The 16,697-nt window shown below is 39.2% G+C and overlaps 1 protein-coding gene across 4 annotated transcripts in view; it reads right to left on the minus strand.

The window, feature by feature from the left end:
• The window catches only part of LOC121511191 (stromal membrane-associated protein 1-like), a 178,523-nt gene that overhangs the window by 116,971 nt on the left and 44,855 nt on the right, over positions 1 to 16,697 (minus strand). For 3 of the 4 annotated variants that reach the window (XM_041789790.1, XM_041789789.1, XM_041789787.1), the window contains exon 5: positions 5,392 to 5,466. In XM_041789790.1, coding sequence (XP_041645724.1) covers positions 5,392 to 5,466 — 75 coding nt within the window. The remainder of the gene's footprint in view (positions 1 to 5,391; positions 5,467 to 16,697) is intronic. The other variant, XM_041789788.1, reaches the window with a different exon arrangement.

Raw genomic sequence — 16,697 nt, forward strand, 5'->3', positions numbered from 1 at the left:
GACCTGATAGTGAAGATTTGCTGCCCCTCAAAGCAAGTATAAAACAATTGATTTCATGCCTTAATGTGATTTTAATGCACTCACAATGCAGTTTTAATGTGCAGACATTATTAGTCGTCAGAGAGTTGATGCAGTGTTTTCAGGTTAATGCTTCTCTCTTGTTTTGTTGTATGTAAATGAGCGAGTGCCGATGCCAGCCACGAACAGGCTTTAGCTAATGACTGTCACAATGCCAGAGAGAGAAGCTGTAGCTTAGCTTCAAATCTGTCCATTATGGTCACAATAAGACTGTTTCTCTGTTAGTCTCTCTCTGACTCTAGTCTTAGGAAAATTATTCTTCTGGCTCTTTATGTGTTTTGCATTTTTTATGCTTTACTTCTCTAGGGAACAAATAAACAATAGATACCAAATAATCATTGATTTTAGCAGCCATGCAAGTGAGAACATTTCTTATTCTTGTAAAGACACTGTAATTTGTGCTATTTTGTGAGAATGCATTATGCAAATAATTTTGAATTTATGGAATAATTACAGTGCAAAAGAAATGATCTGCCAGCTCCTTCATTTATATATTTTCATTCTGTGATTTAATTTCTAATGATTACATAAAAAAGGCACTGTCAAGTTTAAACCCTTAAAAGAATTAAGTGTTTACAATTTGGATTTCCCAACAATGTTTCCAAGAATCTCTTTAAAAGTTTTATACCTGTAAAAACAAAAACTTGATATACTGGTTAACCAATTGCTAAAACCCGCCCCCAGTGCTATGAGCCAATGACATTTCTTGCTCTTTTCTGTGGTTTCATTGAGATTTATACAGTTAGAACTTAGAAAATGATCAAAAAAATGTACATGAGCTGCACAATATTATTCATATGATATTGGTATCAGCAGATTAGCTTAGCACAAATAAGTTACAGGGAAATTTTCTGCCGAGATTTGCAATTCATATTATGGCTATAAAAATCTGCCACATCAGCTGTAAATATTTTCCACACAAACAAATAAGTAAGTGAAGTTTAGTTAGAGTTTAGACATTAAAGTCTGTTTTATTTGTTCATCTCAAACTTTAAACTGTGTTTTAAGGACTAAAGTTGTAGGTTGGAACTGCATTTAGATATATTTTGTGAATATCAAAATGAGGGACACTGAATGAAAATACCACCCCTGCAATATGTAAACTATGACTGAGTTAAAATATTTCTTTTGGCAAAAAAAAAAAAGAGAGAGAGAAAGAGAGAGAGAGAAAGAGAAAGACAAAACAAAGACTTGCTGTCAAATGCTTTTGCAACTCCAACAGCATCCCAACATTTTGTACTCAGAACTTCATCATGTTGTTTACAATAATCCATCAACCTGATGAAGGTCTGAGTAACACAAGCAACACATTAGATCTTTTAATTGTGCTGGAGTGTTCTGTTTTGTTTTGTTTTGTTTTGATGGTTGACTTCTCTTCTCATGTGCTAGAGGTTTTGTCCTTTAAATATTGATTTTTTAATTGTATCATTTGTTGCAATGAACTTCACATCTTTGCTGCCTTCCTCTTGTCTAAAAAAAAAAAAAATAATACATTTTCCGGGGACGATCATTGCCTAGTGTTTTGTTTCACTGTAGTGCTTAATGGCTTCTTTGACTTCTGTGTTTACAATGAGAACAAAGTTTGATTCTTAGCACGGTTAAATCTGTTTCGATATGATTGGTTAGATTTTTTTTTACAACTTTCAAAAATCCTTATATCTTTAATTTTTGATGATTAAAAAACAGAGTTACTTGTAAAGGAAGGCTGTGTTTGAAGCCCCCTAACTGAACACCATCAACATTAATGGGGCATTGTTTGTTTGAGCCAGCAACAGAGACACATATAAGCAATAGGTCAATTACAAGTTGTCCTTTAGTTATTAAAGATATTTATTTATATCATTTTAATAAGATTATTAGTATTATTTTATTATTATTGACTGATTAAATGAGGATTGTAAAAGCAAATAACAGTTTAAAAGGCAGGTTTTCATAGACTATAGAAAAAAAATTAAAAGCGTATTAAATCTGAGCGAATATTTCCCACAGGGACTCTAATCATGTTGTCAAACCCTCTAGGCAGTCTTTACAGACTGAGTCTCTTGGTCATCTACAGCCCTGCAGCTATATTTGGCTGTATTTGTTGTTAACATATCGGCAGGTTTGAGTTTTATTATCTCTGAGACTGTGGCAGACACAAAGTCTCTGATTTTATTAACTGGGAGCTAATGAGGGTAACACTGGCCAATTTACTGCAGCAGCATCAGCAGGCTATTATCCTCCCATCTGATCCTCATAAAAAAACACTGAAAATTACTAGTGGGATACTCTCTAACATCAAATTTGCTGTTTTAACAACTTGTATTACTTGACCAGTTTTATACGCGTGACCAGTATGTTTTAAAGAAGCTCTGACTCCATGGAGAGGGTTGAATATGAATATTTTAGCTGATATCAGGGACTTCATTTCTTTTATTAGAATTGTTTCCAGTTCCTTCTTTTGATTTTAAGATATTTATTTCTTAGGCTACTGGGCAGTAAATCTATCACCACTAGAAGGATCTGCTGCAAATACCTTGTTTTTCCCTGCATCTTTATGATCTCGATGATGCATAACATCAGGCTGCATGATTCCTGCACACCCCCTATGAAGCATAGTGTAATTTCAAGTAGGAATAATGTTTCATTTCCATTCACCATCTCATTCATTAGTAACCACTCACTCACCTGCTCCCCCTTTGTCATCAATCATTAATGGGCATCTACTCACTTAAGCTTTAAGCCAATCCCTTTCAGCCACGACCTCTCTCAGTCCAATCACCCTGCAGCTGTCATATTTTAAAATCGGTTCTCTTTCCTTCACAGTCGTTTCAGTGCGATCGCTGCAACCCTCCTCCCCAGCCACCTCATTACATCTCATAGGTGTCTAGGTCAAGCTCCTCCATGCATCCTACATCCCTTCAACCATACTTCCAATCATCTCATCAGCTTCTGGGTCAACCTCCTCCAAAATCTGCTCCTCAGAAGTCTCTTACTCATCTTATCTGACTCACTTCCATCGCCACCAGTGTCTATACTCCATAGGGGAGTATCCTATCCTGCTGTTCGCCTAACTACCCCCTTAAGTTTATACAGACATCACGATGGAATCTATACCCCAAAGACATTTCACAATTTCAAACACTGCCAAACATTTCCAAACTTGTAAAATCACCATCACAGCCTGGCAGCAAAATTTTGCAGCACATATAATTACAGAAATGCAATGCTGGTTGAGTCTTGTTATAACTGGGATATCTGATGAGAATCATATTTTTTCCATGGGTATTATAGCTACTGCACTCTTGAATTTCTCATGTATTAGCGAGTGAGGCACCATGTGTACCGCTGACCTGCACAGCTGAGGAGGGGACAGGAGTGTTTATCATCACAAGTTTCAGTGTAAAAAAGGTAGATGTAATCGTTTCCAAAATTCACTGCATGATTTTACCTAAACAAATATTTTAACAAATGTCCATTATGGTTTATAGCCTATCATTCCCCATTTTATTTTTATCAGCTTGCAATATCCAAGAACACGCTGCTTACAATTCAATAAGTGAAATTCAGGCAGCATCTTCAGACAGCTATATTTGAGCTGGGACAGCTCAGATCAGACAGCTACAACCGTCACCAGCAACAGTCTTATTGTGTATCTTGGTCTGAACTGGGCTTAATGAACAGACAAACAGGTATAATATGGCGTTTTTTAAAGAGGTTGTGTCTGAACTGTGTAAGGAAGGTGATTGTAACTGCTTTAAAATGTGATTTATTAACCAGAGCATGGGTTTACATTTATGGATGTGTTTATGAATGTATTTGTAATTATTTTTAAGCATGTTATGAATTTTTTCCTATGCTGTCTTTTTTGTGTTGCTGAAGGGCACCCCCGGTCTCAGTGGGTTCTCCCTGCTAAAATAAAGGGTGAAAAAAAAAAAAACAGAAAATCAGCTCTTATTACTGAGCTGACCAAAATGATCTGGATCTCTGAATTTCCCATCGCAATGAGTGAGTCTGGACGGACATCGGCTGTGGAAACACAAGACTGTAAAACTTTACTGAACCAAATGGACCGTATGTGATTATTGTCTGACTCTGCTCCTCCAGATTGTCAACACAGGCTTTTAATCCATGTCTCCTGCTGTTTCTCTGTGAGTTTTTTCACATTTTGCCTGAATGTGTCAGGACTCAATAGAAAGCTTTAGATTTTTTTCCCCACAATTTGAAAGGTTGGCACAGCTGTGAAACTTCTTGGCATTTTGAAAGTACTTGTTTATGCAAAAATTCCTTCCTGCCCCACCATTTGGATTGTTTCACTGTGGCTTGATGCCATCTGCAAAAACCTATTGTCACCTAAGCAGTGGCACTGTGGTCTACACATAATTATCACTGTTCAGTCAAAAACACTTTTATGATACATTTAACAGCTATATTGCAAAATAGATATGCTGTTTTATTTGGTGCATAAGGCTCTCCTCAAAAGATGCTTGCTGGGTTAATTGAGCAGCATGCTTCGACTTTCCAGAGAACGCATGGCTAGAAATCCCCATATGGATAGATACATTTGTGATAAGTGTATTGAAATGATAAAATTAGTACAAAAGCTATTAATCCATAGTAGGATGAATCTGGTTATGAGGATAAAACAAGCTTTAGGATATAAAAGAAGAGGCTGGGGTGGAGGAGGTAACACTTTTCCAGTAGCAGTGTGTTGTATTAGCATACTGCAAGCAGGGATAAGCGAGAAGGATATCAAATCTAAATACATCGCTGTGTTGAGAGAAAGAGCTGTGATTGGCTGTGGGAGGCGATAATTAGGATCAGCTAGCCATCAGCTGATCAGGGCTGGGCTTATGACTACTGTGTCCTGCATGAACTAAAGGTTGGCTTCATTTATCATTAATTTGTGAGATGGATAGTGGAAAAACTGGCTGAAATCTGTGCAACTCATTCTTTGTTAATCTGATCTAATTTTCACAGATTTGTTCACTGACTTAGTGGCAGTATTTAAAGACTTGGGGGTGAAAAAGGCTAATAAAACTGTTGAAAAAGTTTCTCAGATCTGATTAAAATATATTAAAGTCTACCAAGGTTATTATACTGTTATAAACGTCTGTACACTGTTTAGTCTTAACAGCAAACAATAAGCATCCTTCAATGCCTATTAAGATCATTTTTACCCATTAACAAACACATATATTAAGGAAACCTTAAAATAAACAATCCAAAACTCTTGTGACATTTTATTTTGCCTGTGAAAATGCAGACAACACCATAACAAATCTCCAAGACAACAGAACAGAACCAAACCAGAGAATAAAGTGAGTTTCTCACCTCCTGTCGGCTCCTGTCGGCCTGAGAGGATGGTGAGGAGCAAGTGGAGGAGGGATCAGCTTCAGACGACTTCTGCTGGAAGAAATACACAGAGAGAAAGTTAGACACAGAGAGGAAGAGGATTTATGGAAAAAATGGTGACGGACAGTGAGAACAAGGAGTACAGTCAGAGGGAAGCGTGGCAGGGGGAGGACAGAGCTGCAGAGAGCAGAGCAGAGTTAATTAGAGGGAAAGAAGGCGGATTTTCAGCGTGGAGCAGAGTGCTCTGTGCTTCAGTGATGCTGCAGGCCAAGGTTACATTCAGCCTCGCTGAGAGGAGGGTGTCAAAACAGAGTCCAACACAAACACACACTCACAAACACACAGAGTTATGGAGTGTGGACACGACCTCCATTAACCTGCCGTTGACCTGTAGACCGGCTAAGAGCAGGCTTTATTGAACTCTGCAGAGGAGCAGCAGTAGCGGCTGGTTGTTTTCACGCTCTGGGTTTTTATTTCTTTGCTCATAAAAGTGTTGTGTCGAGGAAAACAGCGGTGAAGAGAGGCAGACTGCTGTCAAATGTGATCACACCACTTCCACAAATTCTAAAGCACTTACATTTCTGAATCAAACTCCAATATATTAGCAAAAATGTATTGTCAACTTTGATAGCCTCTTATTTAGTCACTAATTTTACATATTGCATATTTGCTCCTGTCTCCAAAATCAACACTTTTCAGGGAAGGGGGAAAATGGTGTATTGTTCAAATGATATAACACTGAATGGTCAGAGTCAGCATGTTTTTGATAAGTTTTATTGATTTAGAACTTGCTTAAACACATCTCAGAAGGCAAAAGAAGGCTGGGAAACTAAGTGGTACAAAAACAACTAGGGGAGCATCCTGCAGCTCTTAACTGGTAACATGTCAGTAACATGACTGGGTATAAAATGAGCATTTTAGAGAGGCAGAGTCTCTCAGAAGTAAACCGCTTCAGGAAAATTTTCCACACTATAAAATTGCAAAGACTTACCCCAACATCTACAGTCCATAATATAATCAAAAAGAATCAGAGAATCTGGAGAAATCTCTCCGTGAATGGAACAAGGCCAAAGGTCAGTACTTGATGCTGGGGATCTCTGGGCCCTCAGGTGGTACTGCATAAAAAACAGGCATGATTCTGCAATGGAAATTACTGCATGCGCTCAGGAATACTTCCAGAAATCACTGTCTGTCAACACAGTTGCAGGTTAAAGCTATATCATGTATAGAAGGAGCCATGCGTGAACATGATCCAGAACACCCGTGTCTTCACTTGGCTAAAGCTAATTTTAAATGGACTGAGGCAAAATGGAAAACTGTTCTGTGATCAGATGGATTCAAATTAAAATTCTTCTTCGAAATCACAGATGCCATGTCCTGTGAACTTAAGAAAAGAGGGACCATCCAGCTTTATGAGTGCACAGTTCAAAGCCTGCATCTCTGATGGTATGGGGTTGCATTAGTGCCTATGTGTGGGCAGCTTACACATCTGTAAAGACACTATCAATGCTGAAAGGTAGATAGAGGTTTTGGAGCAACTTGTGCTCCAGTTCTCTTTCTGGGAAGGCTTTGAATATTTCAGCAACCACATACCACATCCTTCACAACAGCATGGCTTCACAGTAGAAGAGTCCAGGTGCTGAACTGGCCTGTCTATCCTGATAGCATCAACTTGAGGGTCAAATGTGGCAAAGTCTGGCACCTTTGGCTGAGATGTGGCATGGCAAAATGTACCTGGGCCAAATGCTAATCACATGCACTTTGCCAAACCTTCATATTTGGAGGAAGTTTCTCCATATTTGAAGCACTTGGCCCAAAATATTAGTTTTGACTTCTGGGCCACATGTACAGGTACATGAGTGGCATTTGTGACATGGCAGAACATATGAAGGCAAAGTCAGAACCAGATGTGTTTTTCAGCACCTTCAAAACTGAAGGGCAACAGCTGTTGAGGTGAAAGTTTGGCTTCACCTAGTATGCAATAGAGATGGTGGGAGAAGAAGCCAAAGAAATATTCTACAGCTCATCCAGACTTCGAATGGAATCACACACAAATGGACACAAAAGCTGACTTTTGTCTTCCTAGATTTCTTGTCTAAGGCAAAAATCCAGAAAAATCCAGTCCCAGTCATTTTATTTACAGTGGAAAACCTGCAGCAATATGTACAGAGCAGGCATGGATTAAAAAAAAAACTAAAAATGTGAAAGACATGAATCTGAGCTCCACACAGCCTTCAGCCTCCTCTTTTATGGGAACACAGAGACAATAAACTAAGTCTTAAAATCAATCAACCCTCAGAAGCAAAGTTCTTCACTAGATATCTGATCAACATCAGCTAAAGAATTTAACAACATCAAAGAAAAAAACACAAGTAAGATTTTCTAATAGCTTTTAAAACAAAATTTCCTTTGACAGTAACAAACACCCCTCCACCTCTGCCACACTTGGTACCTTCCATCCAGCACACCCCTATATAAGCCAGTGGTAGATTCTACTTTGTTTGGCCATTCCTGATTGTTAAAGTGGAGTGAAAAATGGAAGTGGAGAGACAGAGTGTTTTTCAGATGTGTTTTTTCATACATTCATCAATGAAGAAAAATGTTTCCGACCTAGAACTGTTATTGTGTTTTTCTTTAACTTAATGCAGTTCTTGCTATCAGGGTACTGTCCAGACCTTTCACTAATATAAAAAATTTGGAGCATCATAAAAGAAAAAATGACAAGAATGGGACAACATTTTTCTCCCAAAACTCCAGCAACTGTTCTCCTCACTTCCCACGTTAACAGACTGCTGTTAAAAGAAAAAGGGATGCTACACAATGGTAAACATAGCCCCGTCCCTACTTTTTTGAGATGTGTTGCTGCCATCAAATACAAAATGAGCTAACATTTTTCAAGAAATAGTAACAGGTCTCAGTTTCAACATCTGATGAGTTGTTTATCTTCTATGGGTTCATGAGTTCTGCAAAGCTTTACATTCTGTTTTAATTTACATTTTAAACAGCGTCCCAATTTTTTGGGGATTGGGGTTTTAATCCAACTCATTTACTGTATGTGTAGTTCTTCCACTTCGTCTTACAATCCCAGTGTTTGCAGCATGATAAAACAGCACTGCTGTATAATAAGAAGCTTAAATGAGTCTGAGGGAAGGCTAATGACTAACGGGGCCTTATTAGAGTCTCATTTTAGACTACTGATAAAGACCACCAGGCGCTCAGTTTGCATTTAAACCACCCAGTAAAAAATAAACTCACCGAAAGAGATGGCATCATGAAATCAGCCCACCTTCCTCCCCTCCTCCACCTCTCTTCTCTAAAATAACCTCAGGCTGGAGCTAACACTAACTCTGTCTTTCTCAGGACACAACAGAGGAGTTTTTCTCACTTTTCATCTTTTCTCCGTTTCCACCCTCGCCTCCTCTCTCCCTCCTCAGCTGTTAGAGCATCAAACGCCTGCGTGCTCCTGTAGCCTGTGGTGGTGAAGGGAGTTCAACGGAGATGTGAATTCAGAACATTTTCAATCCCTCTATGTTGATGTCTTTAAGGTTTTTTTCTCTTCTCAAAACTTCAGACTCTGATGCTGTTGAAGGTGTCGACACAGCACTAAACAGGCACACATGGGTCGATCATGAAGATAAAGAGGAACGATGCTGGAGGCTTGGAGGGAGCAGTCAGAAGGGTGGGGGAGTTTTGGGGGGTAGAATAATAAAGGATAGATAACAAGAGAAGAACGAGCAGGGTGAAAGAGGATGAGCAGAGGTTGAATAGATTTTAGGACTGGGAGACAGACGTGAGTGACTATCTGCTCCGGTGGCTCCTGATAGTGAGACAGAGAAGGTGAACATCTACAGTGAAACTTGTCCGCTGGGCCGACCTTAAATAGCTCCTTTTGTGCTCTCACAGAGGACACTCACTGAGGTGAAAAAAGATAGTTACACAGAGAATAATAGAAGAAGAATTACAGCAGCAGAGGGACTTAGGCTATGTTCAAACTGTGAGATAACTCTGCAGAGCTTTAGAGGAACACTGAGTCATGATCGACTGAACGGCCGACTGCTCTGCTCTGACTTCTTTCCTCTAGAGAAATTACAATTCTAAGCCATCTCATATGCATCTGTGTAAGAGAACCAGTGAGCAATGTTACTTTAAATGTAACCCATTACATTGAAAGATTAGTGCAATTTTTGTGTGTCAAATTTGACACAAAATTCTCCCTTCTAACCAAGGTCAGCAAATACCTGGTTACAGTTTGGTTCTTAAGATTATATTGACAGATTTTTCTGTGGTGTGGGGTGTTAAAGCGATCTTTCCCTCTCTGATCTGCTCAGAAGACAACTGGAGTCAGTCTTGGGTACTGAACATGTTTAGTACTTCTGATCAGAAATTCTTTTGTGTGGGGGGAACACCAAGGAAAGCTGAGCAACAAAGTAACAAAGGTCCCCAATGGGGAAAGCAGCAATCTGCACGAAAAACAAAATGATTCAGGGATTATAGCTCCACAGAGCCAGTTCTGATTTTTCCCTAAAACAAAAGAAACATGCACTAAAAAAAATACTTAATCAGATTAATCATGATGATGGATTAATCAGCATTAGTATTAATTTTGACAGCCCTAATATATATATATATATATATATATATATATATATATATATATATACAAATAAATATATTTCTTGTTTAATTTTTTGGAATAAGAAATGTACAATTCCGTACCTGACTAAAATTCTAACTGTTTTTATTAGCAGGCACCTGTACGATCAAAATGAGGCACCTGGCTGCATTGTTTACATTCTGCTCTGCAGAGGTTGGCTACTTCTTGGTTCCCTAACTTTTTTTATGATGCAGACATGGTAGCAAATGTCAAGGAATACAAAGACACCATTTTCAAATGAATAAACTTGGTTTATAACCCTCTAAATCTCTAAAAAACTGAGAGTTGCATTCTGGGCTATAACCTATTGGATATACCATGTAATGTCTCTGCACAGCCATCTTACAAGAAATGAGTGAATCAGATCAAAAACACTTAAATCTACAACTCTGGAGGCATAAGTCCAGGATCCATTCCCAACATAATCAAATTCATGTTTTTTTATACCGTGGCTATGAGATACAAAAATACAGTTTTCTTGGTTTGCATCAGTAAAATTTCTTCAATACAGATTTCAGTGTGTGTTGGCTATACTTACTCCCCCCTGCACATACACACTCATTTCTCAATACACATACACACCCAACTCTGACATCCACAGAAAACACTCAAAATAGTTATAGTGGAAAGAATTTGTTCCACTGGCCTACAGTCATTGATATATCCTATCAGTTCAAACAGGATCATTATCTCTCAGAATGCCTCTCTGCAACCATGGAAAAATGGAAACATTTGGTGGAGATTTTTTTGTGTGATTTTTTTGCCTCTGAATGATAGGGTTAAGGAGGAATGAACAGGATTTCTTATTTGTGTATTGCAATGGCAGGTGAATGAAAAAAAGTGGTTTTAATGATGGTCAGTGGGGCCAAAAAGGTCTCCAGAGAGAAGACAGGCAGTTTTTTGTCTACAAAGTGGAAAAATTTTAAACGTAGTGTGGATGCTGAAATTCCAAAATTCATTACAAATTTAACATCTTTCTCAGATATCCTCTTATCACCATGATAACTGCCAAAATGAGAGAAAATTATAAAATTGAAAGGCACTAAAAGGGTTATAGGAGGGCCTCAGGGTTAAACTCGAGCCAACTTATGGCACTGACTCTGGCACACACAACACAATTGAATTAAACACCCGATCTGCTCCCTATAAAGCCTCCTAACAACAAACAATGATTTCAATCATTGATGGGTTTTCTTCTCTGATTAAAGGGACTAAAGTGAGTTGTGAGGCCAACAAATAGACATACAATGGCAGGTCTGCACTGCAACATTTTTCATTACATACTTTTGACGGACTGTTAGTTTTGAAAGTTGAAGTCATTTATTGTCATAAAGATTGGGGTGGGTCATGAGGTTAGACTACCTGAGAACCACTGGTCTACTGTGAAAAGTAGGAAATAAATCACCTCAAGCTTTTACACATTTTTGACAACAGAGAAAATCAGAGTCCTGGTTAGAAATAACAGAGTAATCATTTTAGGAAGAATAAAAATTGTAAATTCCTAATGGTCAGAATTACTTGAGCATTTAACTGCATTCACATTTTGCTGCTTCCCAAATCTATATCCATTAACTCTTCAGTTCTACCAAAATTATCATAAAAATCTGTGATCTTCTGTCAAAGATGAAACAATAGTGACCTTAGCAAACTCTCCCTGGAGCTCCTTTGTGGTCCACTGACGTCAGAGTCCGATATGTCAGAGGATGGCAGAAGTTAAAGAGGCTGCTGGAGCAGAGCTGCAGGAACACAGAGAACATTGGCGAGCAGTGTGGACACACAGACAGGACATCCCTGTGACTAACACAGGCCAAGAAGACCAAACTAAGTCCTCCTCCAGGCTGCACGCTGCTCACATGTGACATTTTCAGGCCAATCTCTGGGTCATCACTGAGGCTCAGGAAGATGTGCTCTGATGTCTCTCCGATCCCACTAACATTGAAATAATGTGTGGTCCATCTACTGCCACACATTCACCTATAATCCACTCATGGCAGAGCGATGAGCTCATGCTGCAGTGGATACACTCATGTACTCTACAAATACTGGAGAAGTCCGTTTAAAAGAGCAGCACTCCTCTCTGCTGGGCTCAAACACAGACACAGATCAGATCTAATATTCTTTAGTCAAATACACCAGAATATAAAGTCTCTGGGCATCATACAGCTTTTTGAAAGCATTTTCTAATTGAGGATTTCTTTTTTATGTTTTTTGCAGAAAGAATGAAGAAAATACAAATATCTGGAGGCGCTGGTTTACCTCAATTGGTTCAGAAGCAACCCAACACCACCCCAACCCTGCTATAACCATATAAGACCGTTTTCCACATTTCCCGCCTGCTGGCAGTGCTGATTTCTAAGTCATGCCAGTGTTGTTCAGTGTTTTTAATCAGCCAATGTCTGCAGTGCAAAAATGTCCTCACTGTCAGACATTTTTTGTCCCTGCACTGACATCACTCTCTGTTTGAAACAGTTCAACTTTCTGAGAACATTGTTTCCCACACATAGACGGTATGGACACAAGTCCCCCCTGGAGGATAACTGCCAAGCTTTTTTTAAATCCTGCATGATCACCAAGAGAGACAGAGGAAGACAGGGGAAGAGAACGAGAAATACGCTGGTCTAGTAAATTCACCACCTGAGTCATGGTTTCTCAAGTTAACAAGCGTGGCATCTAGTGTGTTGTGGGAGAATATTACAATTCTTTTAATTAATCAAAAAAAAAAAAAAAACAGAAGTTGCAGCGAATAATTGATTTGCGGGTGTACTCTTTTTTTGTGGATGGAGATGCCATCAGTTAAAAAAAGAAAAAAAAAAAACTATTTTGCATGGCCTTGCCAGAACAAAACAACTGAGGAAATTTTAGGATTGTCACATGTTTTTAATTGCTCCTACATGAGGTGCTTGTTGCAATGAATTACTAGCAGTAATGTTTGTGTGTATGAGAGAGAGATAGTAAAAATAGTTTTGAAGCAGTTTGGAGCCATCTGAAGCATCAAAATGAGATGATATGACATCAACCTGTGAGATTTTTCAAAGAAAAATTTAATGACATTCGTCACAGTCATCCCAACTTCACTAATGCAGTTGGAGCATGACCATCAGACCATAAAGTGTAAGCACATAATTGTGTTTGGTCAGGACTTTTCAAAATATTGTCAGAAGATGATTGGACAAATATTCTGTCAGTCACATTTATAAACAGCATAAAATATGACCATACATTACTCAGACCTGCTAACACAGCCATAAAATAGTATCAAATATAACCATACTCAGGCTTTACCTAGTCACCTGTGCTTTAACTAAACGTCACATAAAATGCTTCTGACAATAAATCTTAAACAGTTGGAAAGCTTGTTTATTTCCCTTTTAAATGGTGCTACATTTATAAGGATCATGCATGTGGGGGATGAGCAGCAGAGCTAAGTATGTGGGTTGTGCCTTTACAAACACTGCCAATATTCTCAATGCCAAAGACATTATTCTGCTGTTGCCATCTTGCTTCTGTTACCCCCAGGTGCTGACAAGCAGTTGCTGGCTGTCACCAGCTATAAGTCCAAATAATGCCTATGGCAGTTAGATCATATGGTCAAAGTGTGGAGAAGACACAGAGAATGATGCTGATTGCTGCACTGATAGAGTAACATCTTTTGGTGGAGGCAGGGTGATGGTGTGGGGCGGCATCTCCTGGAAAAACAAGGCGTTGTCATCATTGGAGGCAATCTAAATGCAGAGATATGGAGATGAGATTCTGCAGCCAGTAGCAACCCCATACCTCGACAGTCTAGGACTGAACTCTATCCTCCAAGATGACAACACTCGCCCCCACAGAGCGGGGTTTATCAGCGACTACCTCCAGAATTTGTGAGTGGAAAGGATGGAATGGCCTGCCTACAGTGCTGACCTCATTGAACACTTGTGGGATCAGCTTGGGCGTGCTGTTCATGCCAGAGTGACCAACGCAACCACACTAGCTGACTTGCAACAAAAGCTGGTTGAAGAATGGGATGCAACCCCACAGCGGTGTAAGACTAGGCTGTTGTGGCTGTGGTAGTTCTTCAACTGAGGCTCCTGTTTGTTAAATTGCCAATTTGTCTTATTTCTTCCAATTTCCAATTCACCAAACATCAAACAAGAATCAATGGTGAAAAAAGCTGTTTGGCATTGGCAGAGAAGGTTGCCAAGAGGCAATTTTTACAACAAAGAAATAACTTACCAAACACAAAGTTTCTTATTTTTTTGTGCTAGGTTTGAGTGGTTGGTAAGCTTTAGCAATGTATGATTCTATCATATACTGCAGTGGAAAACACAACTTCACCTGAGGCCATATTGCTCATTGCTTGCCTAGAGTGTAGTAATATAACAGTGTAATAGGCCTACCTGTGCAGTTATGATGAGTCAGTGTGGCTATGCCCTGAACTACTAATTATTTCCATTGAGACCATTTTCTCAGTGAGTTCTTGTTGTGCATCAAGCTGAGGAGGGATCTCTGTTACACCTCTATGGAATGTCTCTAAAGATGTTTGGGTCCCTGTCAAGCCAGGCCTAGTGGATGCTGTCCTCATTTACCAAAAATAATTCAAAATAATTTATATTTTTAAATTCCCCTCTCTTCTCTCTCTTTGGATGGTATTTTACATGCATAAAGGAGATGAATGCAATAAAACTGCACCCATTTTTTTTTACTTTTTGCTCCCAAAATGTAATCATAACACTGAAAAAATGTATTATGTTTTTTTTGTTTGATATGACTAAAGACTAATGACATGTTTTGAGAAATGTGGCCACTGTTTCTGGAAATGTGTTAAAAACCTTGGAAGAAAACTGTAAAAACAACATGAACGTGCATATCTACTAGCATGAAGTCCCATCATATAACTAGTTAAAGACTGACCATGTCCTGTTTTCAGCTAACAGCCGATACTGGTAAACAAGTACAGTATAATGATGTAACTACAGCAAGGAGGCCTGCAGAGACTTCATCTCTTTCTATCTATAAGTGTTGAGCAAACAAACCTCCCCTCACACACAACCACACTCACACATGCAGAAGAAAAGCATAGCTCAGGGTTACTGCAGCCCGCCCTCTCTTCTTCTTTCTCCATCTGCATGAAACTGCTTAAAGTGATAATGAGTTGTTTTTAATAATTAATTTGCATATAAAAGCAGAGCCGTCTGTGTGGGTGGCAGAAACAGATCCTAGATCACAGTCTGGCTGCTGGCAACGCTTCAGAAAAAGACGGAGCGAATAGAGAGAGAGAGAGGTGGGAGGCGAGAGGAGAAGAGACAAAGTGAGGAAGAGGATGAAGAAGAGGACGAGGGAAACAAAAAGACAGACAATGAGAGGAAGAAACAGAAAAGATGTGCAGGAGAGAACAACTGCTGGGAAAAGGCAGTCTGCGTTAATGCTGGTGTGTGATGTCAATGTTTCACAGTAATTTAACTTCACTTGAAACATTGTTCATGTTGTGCACTTAGACTTTTATTTCCTTTAAGTCTGCAGGTTTTTGGCTCAAGATGAGATGGGATCTTTAAGGACAAGAGTTTTATGACTTAGGGAAGGTTTAAAGGATTTCTTTTTCAAGTTACATCACACTCACGGTATGCAGTATGGTTACATCTAAGTGTTTTCAATGCAATATGGAATGACCAACTAACTCCTTGGGATACACCAATCTGATCCTGACTCAGAAAGCTGGATGGGTATTGGTCACAGTGGGCCCATTCATGGATCTTTGAGACCTATCTTTACAGATTACTTCTATGCTTCCAGTGTTAGCAACTGTCTCAGCTCTTCAGTGGGCCTTTGCACAGCACGAAGGAAGCTAACAACAAAGGCTAAGCCATCTGGATGTATTACACCAACATCTTCCACTCTGCACAGCTCATGTTTTGATGGTGCCAAGCACTTGAAACCCTGGAACAGTTTGTCATCAAGTTATTATTTCTCTGAGTGCTTGTGCCTGGCTACTACAGGAACATTAGAACATTCATCATCAGAGGTAAGGATGTGAAGTCTTTCAGCCTCACAGCAGAAACCTGGAGCTATGATGTTACTACACAATGCAGCTGCTGCAGGCTGAAAATTTCCATGGATCACACAGCAGTGAACGGATTTCCACTACCATCAAAGAAACACTTTATCAGTGTGTTAAAGTGCATGATGTTTTAAGAAGTATTGCTAAAAGATATGGACAGCAACTGCCCTAGTGTTCACCCTTTGTGAGGGTCTGTGGGCCAATGGCAGGCTGTTCCGTAATCATGTGATGCTGCCCAAATAGAGCATAATCAAGAGAGAGAGCCTGTAATGCAGTCCCCTGTATTATTATTTTGATATTTAGCAGTAAAATTCAAACAACTTAAGGGTCACAGAGATGTTGTACATTAAAAATTCTATTTGTTGAGCCATGTTCTGAGTCAAATATAGGTCTGAAAGAAATTGCAAGTCTGCATAGTCAGTCCAGAAAGTTCACATTGGTATCAGATCAGTACTTGGTATCGGCCAATACCCAACACCTTGGTATCAGAATCCTATCAGGAAGAAAAAAAGTATCAGAACATCCCGAATGGAAATGCAGCTTGAGTAAAATTACAGTGTCCAGGTGTGCAATCCTGACTGAGACCTATCCACA

Source organism: Cheilinus undulatus, linkage group 6 (genome assembly GCF_018320785.1).
Source record: "Cheilinus undulatus linkage group 6, ASM1832078v1, whole genome shotgun sequence".
Lineage (NCBI taxonomy): Eukaryota > Metazoa > Chordata > Actinopteri > Labriformes > Labridae > Cheilinus > Cheilinus undulatus.